Source organism: Tupaia chinensis, unplaced genomic scaffold (genome assembly GCF_000334495.1).
Source record: "Tupaia chinensis unplaced genomic scaffold, TupChi_1.0 Scaffold144346_1, whole genome shotgun sequence".
In the NCBI taxonomy this organism is placed as follows: domain Eukaryota; kingdom Metazoa; phylum Chordata; class Mammalia; order Scandentia; family Tupaiidae; genus Tupaia; species Tupaia belangeri.
Window position 1 is genome coordinate 1,263,497 of NW_006204205.1, and position 11,264 is coordinate 1,274,760.

At 46.8% G+C, this 11,264-nt stretch overlaps 1 protein-coding gene across 1 annotated transcript in view; it reads right to left on the bottom strand.

Annotated features, from left to right (window-relative positions):
- The window catches only part of TXNDC15 (thioredoxin domain containing 15), a 23,595-nt gene that overhangs the window by 6,720 nt on the left and 5,611 nt on the right, over nucleotides 1–11,264 (bottom strand). The window contains exons 2-3 of the mRNA XM_006166910.3: nucleotides 2,784–3,274; nucleotides 731–894 (exon numbers count right to left, since the gene is read on the bottom strand). Of these exons, the coding sequence (XP_006166972.1) occupies nucleotides 731–894; nucleotides 2,784–3,274 (655 nt within the window). The remainder of the gene's footprint in view (nucleotides 1–730; nucleotides 895–2,783; nucleotides 3,275–11,264) is intronic.

Genomic DNA, 11,264 nt, shown 5'->3' on the forward strand with positions numbered 1-11,264 from the left:
GGGGCTGGGTGGCTCACGGCGCAAAGCCCCTGTCAGCGGTGCCTGTCTGTCTGCCTGCCTGTCTCTCAGGAAATAAATAAACAAAAAATCAAAGCTCAGTGATCATTATAAAATAAGAGTATCTGTTCTTTTAAAGAGCAGAATTAATGCATTACATTACTAAGTGTCTACTGTTGAAAACGTAAGAATTAATGTCAGTAAGAAGGAGGGAGGGAAGGAGAGAAGGAGGGAAGGAGAGAGGGAGAGAGGGAAGGAGGGAGGGAGGGAGGGAAGGAAGGAGGGAGGGCAAAGACAGAAAAGGAAAGGGAAGGGCAGAGGAAAGAAGGCAGTCCTTGGTCGACACACAACGGGGGTGCTGGGAGTTAGCTCAGGGCTGAGGACCTAAACCACAAGTGAAAGTCACAGAGGAATGGCCAACTGCACTAATTCAGTGGCTACCAATTGTGGCCAGGACCTTAAAAAGTCTTCTGGTCCCTCCTCTGCCATTAGATGCCATCACCCACCACCTTTAAACCCCCCACAGAGAAAACAGGCCCTTAACCAGAGAGATTCTGCCAGCTCTCGACCGTCCTCACTGCTCACTCTGCCTGCTCCCTTCCTTCGACCCCCTTGATCCCCTTGTGAAGCCCACGCCCATGCCCACCCCTCTGCTTCTAACTTAACTGCTCAGGGCCCCCACTCCGCGATCCTCAGCAGAGGATGAGGCCTACGTCCCTCCAAGGGTAGGTACCTGCTGTGCTGAGATGCGTCCAGGGCCAAAAAGTGAAGAGCCGGAAATGCCCGGGGCAGAGAATTAAAATGAGGGGCCAAACTGGCAGAAAACCGGCACCACGGGGTGTAAAACAGAACCAGAGTACAGTCACTGCCATTTGGGTTTAGAAAATCCATGAGGTCCTGTGATAAGGAAACACGCGTTAAAACCAGCAGTAAGGGGCCAGCGGGTGGTGTGGTAGTTGAGGCTGGATTCCCACATGGCCAACCATGGTTCAATGGTTCAAATCCCAAACTTGGCAGAATGTGTGTGTGTATACACACACACACACACACACTAAAAATATTTATATATTTAAAGTGTATATATATATGTATATGTATGTGTGTGTGTGTGTGTGTGTGTATATACACACTTTCCTCTAAGAGGCCTTCCTACTGTCTCTACAGAGCTATTTTAATATTTTCCATAAATCATCAATTCAAATACTAAGTCCTCATAGGGTATAGGTCTTTGTCCCTGCCTTTTGAACCACATAGCTCACACATCTAAAAGGGCGTTATAAGAGCCCTGTGATCTCAGGCTTAATGACCATGTCCAGGGAGCGAAGTCTGTGCTAAGCTGTCGGATCAATATAATTCCACCAAAGGTTAGTTCCGCTAAGAGTGCACCATCCCAGCCACCACCTGTTTCAGCTGTAACTCAGCCTCTGGGACTGTGCTGTCTCGGCAGTGTGTGAGACACTCATGGAACAGTCCCGCGGAGCTGAGGTGTGGAGTCTCGGGTCCTCGGGAGGGGACGTGAGGCCCGCAGTGATGCTGCCCCCGGAGCTGCTACATGCACTAAATGTACCGGACCTTGCAGGTAGCACGCAACCACCGCGTTCAGAGCTAGGGTTGCTTCTCTTACACAAGCAGCCCGAATTTGCCCTGCTCCTCTGGGTTCTCAGCCATCCTACAGAAACTGTCAATAGTAATTCTAGTACTTACTCTGGAATTTTCCTAGGTATCTGAAAAGGGATGGCTGGGTTTAAGACAATGATCTCAGCTCTCACTCCAGAATAAGCAGTGGATCCACCGTTCTTTGGAGGAAAGAGAACCTTTCCTCAATATAACATATTTTCCAAGGGTATTATGAATCTAAATAATACTATTGAATAGATTGTCATGTTAGTAGTTCAGAAATTTGTCAGTTCCCTCTGTAACAAATACTCCATTTGGTAGAAGAAAAATGCTATGCTCTAATGCCAAGGTCCAGTATATCTGTCCATTAGGAGTGTTACCATGAGGTGGGGGAGAGATGACCCCAAGAATAACTAGCTTTAGGTCATCTAGAAGATGGGCTAGCAGGTGGCGTGGAGGTTAAGGCACTGGATCCTACATGGCCAATTCCACAGTTCGAGTCCCAGAACAGAGGCCTAGAAAACACACAGGGTGGGACCAGCAGTTGGTGTAATGGCTATGTTGCTGACTCCCATGTAGTCAACCATGGTTCAAGTCCCGGACTCCGTGACTTAAACTCACTCCGGGCGCATGTGCGTGCGTGCCCAAAATCCTGAAAGAAGAATGGAGGAGAAGGGATTGTGGCATGGCCATCCCCCCCAAGGGGTGATTTCTCACTTTCTATCTCTCTGTCTCTGTCTTTCTGGCGAGTGCACATGCCCTATAGCAAAAATCTCTCAAAAACAAAACAAAACAAAGCAAAACACACACACACAGGGCACATATGCATGTGTGCCCATATGCCCAAGAGAAAGGATTGCAGTGTGGCCATTCCCCTTGGGAGGGGAAGGTGATTTCTCACTTTTCTTTCTGTCTCTCACTAGAGAGTACATGCACACACCTTATGGCAAAAATCTTTAAACTAACAAAAGCATAAAAGACACTAGGTATGTCTCCTCCTTCCCTATTAACATCACAGAGATCAGTCAGTTGTCACTGAAGTAACAGTAGATGCTATCCCACTGAACACACGATGGAGAGTATGAGCCTCCATTTGAAAGGTGAGAGAGTATTAAGCCACAGAAATTTTGTGCTGAAAAGGAGAAAACCACTAAATAATTTTTTCTTACTTGTGACATATTTAGAATTTTCAGTGTGAAATTTTCCAGTCCTGTCACATTTCTCTCCTCACAGCTGACCTTGGGGGACTTCAGGCTTTCGGTGCTATTGGAGTCCTCTGTTGGTGCCGGGTCGGTTTCTGCCACTTCTGGCTCCGTGTAATACTCCTCTTCCTTATCAGGGAAGCTGGTGCCAGCACTGTCCAGAGAGAAGAGGCTTTCTCGGAGGTGGCACCTCGAGTCCTCCTCTCCGCCAGCGCCACAGGTGCCGGTGCTCGGTTCCGGGCTCAGTTTGTTCTCGGCTTCCCCGGGAATCACAGACAACATCACCACGTGACCGCCAGGGCCGTCCAGCCCCAGCACTGCGTCAGCCTCTTCTGCTGCCCTGTCCTGGCCCACGGGGTTACTCGGGGGCTCCTCCTCACTCAGGTACACAGCCCCCACCTGGAGAGGATGGCGAGCAGGCTGCTCCTCGGACCACGAGTGACCATTTTCCTCTGCAACTGAAACAAGCCAGCATGTTCACGTCGTATTTGACTTGACAAAAAGTACCCCCAAGAATTAACAGTTCTCCCCAAAGATGAAACGCTCCCCTATGGAAAAAAGAGTCTTTCCGTTAAACTACCAGAGAGCTACCCACCGTTCTCCAGGTCAGGAAGAAGGTCACAAGTGGGTATTAGAGTAAGGCATGCCAAATAACTAAATGATCAAATGCATAGCTTCACACAAAACTTGCTGCTTGCCATGCAGATTATAAATAAAACCATCCCGTATAGAGAGCCACTCAGGAACATAGGATATAACACCTTGATTTTTTTTTTTTTAAAGAATTATTTTAGGGACCAGCAGACGGCACAATGATTACATCACTGGACTCCCACATAGTCAACCACAGTTCGAGTCCCAGACCTGGCAGCTTCAACTCACGCTGGGCGCATGCGCCTTATAGCAAAACATCTCTCTTAAAAAATTATTTTATTGGGACCACTTGCTCTCTCTCTCTCTCACTCTTACCCTCTGTCTCTCTCTGGTCAAATTAAAAAATAAATGAATAAATAAATAAAATAAAGTAAATAATTATTAAAAAAGAAAGTGGGGAGATACACATCCATGACAGGGTCTCAGCCCTGCTGCCAGCCAGGATCATGGGCACACCTGGTGTGTTGCAGCAGATCCAAAACCTGAACTCAGAACCTTTCACGTGGTCTCCAGCATCACACGGCAGTGGCCCTGCTGCCTGCACCACCATAGCCAGACCATTTGGTTCTTAAATGTAAGAATGAAATCCCAAACACTGAACACTTTGGTTACATGACAGAATATAAATCTAGGGATACAGTATTTGTGAATGAAATTTTTTTTAGAATTATTTTATTTAACTTTATTTAATTTTTTGACCAGAGAGGGACAGAATGAGAGAGAGAGAGAGAGAGAGAAGTAAAGTGAGAAAGCAAGCCACCAGGTCCAGGAGTCGAACCACAGTTGGCCATGTGAGGGTACAGTGATGTTAACCACCACGTCACCTGCTGGCCCCCATGAATGATCTTTTAAATAAAAGAAAACCTTATAATTTTTTTAAGTGCTCAAAACCATTGGGGGGGGGTGGTTTAAAGCAATTAGAGGGACCAGCAGTTAGCGTAATGGCTATGTTGCTGGACTCTCATGTAGTCGACCGCAGTTCCCAGTTCCCAGATCCGGTGGCTTAAACTCACGCCGGACATGTGTGCATGCGTGCCCAAAATCCCGAGAGGAGAATGGAGAAGAAGAGATTGCAGCATGGCCATCCCCCCTGGGGGTGATTTCTCGCTTTTGATCTCTGTCTCTCTCTGTCCTTCTGGCAAGCGCACGCGCCCTTATAGCAAAAACCTCTCCAAAAAAAAGAAAAAGAAACAATGAAAGCAAGAGTGGCATCCTGAAAGCCCTAAAAGCAAACAACTATAAACCTAGGATTCTGCATCCTGCAAACATAGCTTTCAAAACAAAGGTGAGGGGTTGGCAGGTAGTGCGGTGGTTAAAGGAGCTGGACTCCACATGGCTGACTGTGGTTCAACTCCCTAACCTGGTGGCTTGCTTTCTCAATTTTCCTCTCTCTCTTTCTCTCGTCTCTCTGATCAAACTGGGAAATAATAATAATAATAATAAATAAAGTTAAATAAAATAATTCTAAATAAAAAGGTGAAATAAATACTTCAGATGTACCAAAGCTGAAAGAATTCATCACCAGCAGCAGACCTATGTGACAAAAATCTTAAACTCATTCAGGCAGAAGAAAAAATACCACATGGTTGCGGCCAGCAGGTGGCGTGGTGGGTAAGAGTGCTGGACACCCACATGGCCAACAGCAGTTTGAGTCCCAGACCTGGCGCTTGCTTTCTCACTTTCTCTCTCTCACATTCTGTCTCTCTTGGTCAAATTAAAATAAATTAAGTTAAATAAAATAATTATTTTTTAAAAAAAGAAAAATACCACATGAAAATACATACCCACATAAAGTAATAAAGAGTACCAGAAATACTTTATTACTATATGGATAAATATATGTGCTTCTTTCCAGAAGTCTAGTTATAAAGGGGACAAGGAAGACCAGGTAGTTGTCAGGTGGGCAAGGGGCGAAGGAAGGTTTTTACGACACAGGAGCAATTTGAAAATAAATAAAGCTGACCAGAACAGAGGTAAGCAGAAGAGGTGACCATGTAAGTTGGACTGCCCAGAGTTCAAGGCTTGAGCATGAAGGTGAGTCTTTGGCAGAATCAGTTTGAGCACCCTGTGACTACAAGTCAGAGAAGGGGCTGCATGCCGGGGCAGGAAGCTCTGCTGTTCAACGGAGGCAGGATTATACTGGGGCTCCTTCTATAACCTTTGGTTGATGAGTACTGCTTATAAAACATGATTTGTTGGAGACCAGCAGGTGGCGTGGTGGTTAAGGCTCTGGAAACTCACACATGGCCGATTGCAGTTCAAGTCCCGAATCTGGTGGCTTACTTTCTCACTTTCCCTCCCTCTCTCTCTCTCTGGTCAAATTAAAATAAGTAAATGAATAAGTAAAATTAAATAAATAATTCTTTAAAAGAAAACCAAACATTATTTGTTGTGTCACCCACAAAACAGCAGAAAATAAAGCCAGAAAGACTAAGTCCTGGGAAAAAAGAAAGGTGTCAGGTTTGGGGACGAACCTGATCCCGAACACACCCCCCAAAGCTCTGTCCTCATTACACCCAATAAACAGCCTAACTCCCGTAAGTAAATGGAGAATACCAAAACACTGAAAGAATCTCAAGAGGAAAAACTAAGGGTGCAAATTAGAATCTGGTTCTGTCTGATTACCCATGCAGAAAATCAAAAAGGAATCTTCGTAATGCACAGAGCTGGCACTTTAAATTCAGAGTTCTATTTTTTTTCCCTCTAAAGATATTAAAGTGCACAGTACAGATTAGGAACAAAACCATTCTTAAGCCTTCAGATATCCATGTTTTCATTTAGGTGTTAGGACTGAAAGAAACACTGGGTTATTTCACACTAAGATGAAAATGGCATGCTGTCTGAGAGCCACTGAACCCTCCCACAGTAAGGTGTATTTTTAGGAGATTGCTTCTTTTTTTTTTTTGGATAGGGCATGTGCCCTCCCCAGGAAGACAGAAAGAGACAGAAAGCGAGAAATCACCCCCCCCCGGGGAGGGAATTGCCACAGCACAATCCCCTCTCCTCCATTCTCCTCTCGGGATCGTGGGCACACACGCACACTCACCCCGTGTGAGTTTAGGCCACTGGGTCCAGCAACATAGCCATCACACCAACTGCTGGTCTCCACTTCTTTTTTTCTTTTTATTAAAGAGAATTTTTTTGCTATAGGGTATGTGCGCTCATGGGAGAGACAGAGACATAGAGAAGTGAGAAATCAACCCTAGGGGTGATGGCCAAGCTGCAATTCCTTCTCCATTCTCCTCTCAAGATCTTTTTTTTTTTTTTTTTTTTTTTTACTCACACTGGGCGCATGTGCGTATGTGCCCAAGATCCCGAGAGGAGAATGGAGGAGAAGGGATTGCGGCGTGGCCATACCCCTGGGGAATGATTTCTTGCTTTCTGTCTCTGTCTTTCTTTGGCAAGAGAATGTGTCCTATAGCAAAAACTTCTAAAAAAAAAATCATTACTTTATTTAATTTTATTTATTTATTTATTTATTTTTGTTTTAATTTGACCAGAAAGGAACAGAATGAGAGAGAGAAAGAGGGAAAGTGAGAAAGCAAGCCATCAGGTCTGGGATTCAAACCATGATCAACCATGTGAGAATCTAGCGCCCTTAACCACCACACCAGCCTCATCCTCTCAGGATCTTAGGCATGCATATACACGCACCCAGTATGAGTTTTAAGCCACTGGGTCCAAGACTTGAACTGTGCTAAACTCTGTAGGAGTCCGGCGATGTAACCGTTATCCCATCTGCTGGTCCCAGGAGATTGCTTCTTAACCTAACAAGCTGATTGTAGTTCGGGCCACGCATAAAGTGAACATCATTACACCACTGGCACCGGGGAAGTCTGCGCCAGGGAGCCCCGGCCTAGGTCAGCACCTTCACACCCCTCCAGCCTCTCTCTGAAGGCTCCCACAGCTTCAGGGTTTGTCCTAACGGCTCCTGTGGCAGTGAAGCCGAGCGGCGAAGGACCAGAACAGCCAGGGTGAAGGGCAACCACCCTTACTTTCAGTTCACTGAACAAATGGAGAAAATATCACGCAAACGCAGAAGGCTACAGAGCTACTTGAAGATGAATGAGAAAAGATGTGTATGGTCCCTGGTACACGCTAAGCACTCCAAAGTGACGATGCTGACGATGACAACAGCGATGACGACTGTAATCTGAATGTTACAGGCAAATCTGCCCATGGTCCCCTTATGCTAGAACCCTTTCTTTGATGGCTTCCCCCTGCCCTGGGAATGTTCTGTTCTGTGGCATGACTACTAGGCCTGTCTACACTCTCGCCTGGTACCACTGACATCTCTGGTTCCTGCTCTGTCAAGCCCTCTCCCTCTCCCACCTGCCTCAGAACTTCCTGGGGCTACTCTTTTTTTTCTTTTTTAGGAGAGGTTTTTGCTATAGAGCGTGTGCGCTCGCCAGAAAGACAGAAAGAGACAGAGAGACAGAAAGCAAGAAATCACCCCCCGGGGGGGACGGCCACGCCGCAATCCTTTCTCCTCCTTTCTTGGGATCTTGGGCATGCACGCACACACGTGCCCGGCATTAAGTTTAAGGCTCCAAGTTCGGGACTCGAACCGCGGTCAACTACATGGGAGTTCAGCGACATAGCCATTACACTAACTGCTGGTCCCAGGGGCTACTCTTTTTCTGGGAAAGCCCTCTGTGCCCTCTCTTCTCCTAGCGAATCCGACTCGCCCTTCACTGCTGTAAGGACACTTTCCCTGACCCTCAGACCAGGGTAAGAAGGCACCCATCACAGAACTCAGCAGTCCTCTGGGACTCCCCTTGATACACTTTTCACCCTTAGATTCACCGAATTATTTGCAATCACTCAGGGCTGCCTTCGCCATCAGACAGGCAGGTAGGCCTGCTGCTCCGCGTGACTCACCACTGCACTCCCAAAGCCTGCGTGGCATCAAGCAGCTGATGGCGGCTCAGTAAGAATGTGCCAGATGACTGCCTATAAAGACTAGCCTAGGAGCCTTGAAGCCAGGCGTTCACTCCCATCCCCAGACACCTGGATGGCACTGCCACACCCGCTAGTCTGTCAGTCTGCTAAAAAAAGAAAGAAAGAAAGAAAGAGAGAGAGAGAGAGAGAGAGAGAAAGAAAGAAAGAAAGAAAGAAAGAAAGAGAGAGAGAGAGAGAGAGAGAGAGAGAGAGAGAGAAAGAAAGAAAGAAGAGAGAGAGAGAGAGAGAGAGAGAGAGAGAGAAAGAAAGAAAGAAAGAGGAAGGGAGGAAGGGAGGGAAGGAGGGAGAAAAGCAAAGCATTGGGATTTCCGCCGCCCTGAGAAGAACTAGCTAGCAGATCCCTCTGTCCTCACCCCATGTGTGACCTGGCCATGATGATCAGTGACCCAATTCATGGCTGATGTTATCCTCGAGATCTCCAAGAACAGGTCTCTGACTGCAAGGTGGGCTCGCTGATTGCTAGTCAGTCAGTCCCTGAATCAGCCAGGGTGCCAGCAGGAAATGGTACAGTTAACCTGGGTTATTTGAAGACAGCTTACACAGCTGACTGAGCAGTTCAAGTCCTGGACCCAGCAGTTTGAAAATCATAATAGGCATGTGTGGGCATGCCCAATATCCTGAAAAGAAACTGGAGGAAAAGGGATTACTGCATTGCCATCCCTTCCCTGGGAGGTGATTTCTCTCTCTCTCTCTCTGGCAAGTGCATGTGCCCTACAGCAAAACTTACAAAATAAAAATAAATAGGGCCAACAGAGGGCACAGTGGTTAAAGCACTGGATTTCCACAGTGCAGACCATAGTTCAAGTCCTGGACTCCATGGCTTGAAAATCACACCAGGCGTGTGTCCACACATGCCCAAATTTCCAAGATGAAAATGGAGATGGGATGGCAGCATGGCCATCCCCCAAGGGGGTCATTTCTCACTTTCCCTCTCTCTGTCTCTCTCTGGCAAGCACAAACACCCTATGGCAAAAATCTAAAAAAAGAGAATAAAGTGAAAAATAAAGGAACCACCCATGTGTGGCTAGGAACCCTAATGCCAGTAACAGCACAGGGGGAGCCAGTTACCACTCATAGACCCGAAGGATCCAGAGGCAGAAAGCGGTCACTGGACCTTGAAACAGCAAGGGCAGTGCAAAGAAGGCAGTTTTCAAGAAGTCACTGCCCTTAGAGGGGGGGCAGGGCCGACAGAGCCAGCCTGTGGTAAGTCCTGTGGGAGTGGGAGAGAGCTCTGAGCATCAATATCCTGACCTCACTCTCCAACCCAAAGGCAGCAAGCAGGCAGGAGGGCCTGCTGCTATCCCATGCAGGGCAGCCACCAGGGCACAGCACATGAGGAAGCTTGGGATACCCTGGGGCACAGACAAGGTAACTAGCACCCACTGCCACCTCTGAGGCTGGTGGCTACGTGCAGTGAGGATATACGGGTTTAGCTGTGAAGTCAAAACATGTACGTGTTTAGGGCCAGCAGGAGGCATGGTGGTTAAAGGCACTGGATTCCCACATGGCCGACCACGGTTTAAGTCCCAGACCTGGCGACTTGCTTTCTCACTTTCCCTTTCTCTCTCTGTCTCTCTCTGGTCATGTTAAAAATAATAACAACAACAACAACAAACGGAATTAAATAAATATTAAATATATATATATATATATATATACCAGCACAGATTCTCCTTCTTCAGGATTTGGGCATTTAACAGTAGAAAAGTCTGGATCGGGATCTTTTTGTTCTGGTACTGGAATTGGAGGCTTAAAACCAAATACTTGAAAAGCCAACTGCACATAGTCATGTCCGACCCCGTGGAAGGATGTGTGCACGAATTTCAAGGTGGTCTTTGCATTTAATTCCCTGTAGAGGAAAATGATCATCTAATCAATATCATAAAACACTTTTTGATAGGAAAAACATAGAGGGGTGAGTAAGTGGCGTAGTAATTAAGACACTGGACTCCCATACGGCCAACAGTGGTTCAAGTCCTGGACCCAGCAGCTTCAAACTCAAGCCAGGCACATATGCATGCATGCCCAAAATCCTGAGAGAATGGAGGGGGAAGGATTGCGCGTGGCCATCCCCTGTGGGGGGTGATTTCTCACTTTGTCTCTTTGTCTCTGACTCTCCAGCAAGTGCACCTGCCCCATGGCGAAAGCCTTTCAAAAACAAACAAACAAACAAAAAACTGACAAATATGTCATGACTTTTCCAAAGACTCAACAGAACACAGGAACAATATCTACCACATAAGCACTGGAAGATTAAATACGGAGCCAGATTGTGGTGCAGGGGTGACACATCTGGATCCACATGAGAAGGTCCTGAGTTCTCATCCTGGGACCTTCTTGTATTCACCAGGCACATCCGCAAACCCACTATCTGAGTTGCCTCAGTCTGCAGCCTGAGGACCCAGTTGGGGGTACCTGTCTCTCTCTCTTTCTCACACTCAGTCTCATTCTCTGAAGAAACTAATAATAATAGTCTAGCCAGACGTGATGCAATGCTTTGTGATGCCAGACCTACCTGGGAAGGTCCCAGGTTTGAGTCCAAGGGCTCCCTCTACACATACCCCATAATCTGGGCTGGCTGAGACCTGGGGGTGCAGACTCTGTTAGGGATGCCTGTCTGTTTCATTCATGTAGAAAAATAAACTTTAAAGTAAGGACAAAATAGGGGCCAGCTGTCGTGGTGGTTAAGGAGTGGACCGTGGTACCAGTCCTGGACCTAGCAGCTTGCTCTCTCACTTTCTCTCTCTCTCGTCAATTTTTTTTAACAGAGAGATTTTTGCTATAGGGCACATGTGCTCACCAGAAAGAGAGAGAAACAGACAGCAAGAAATC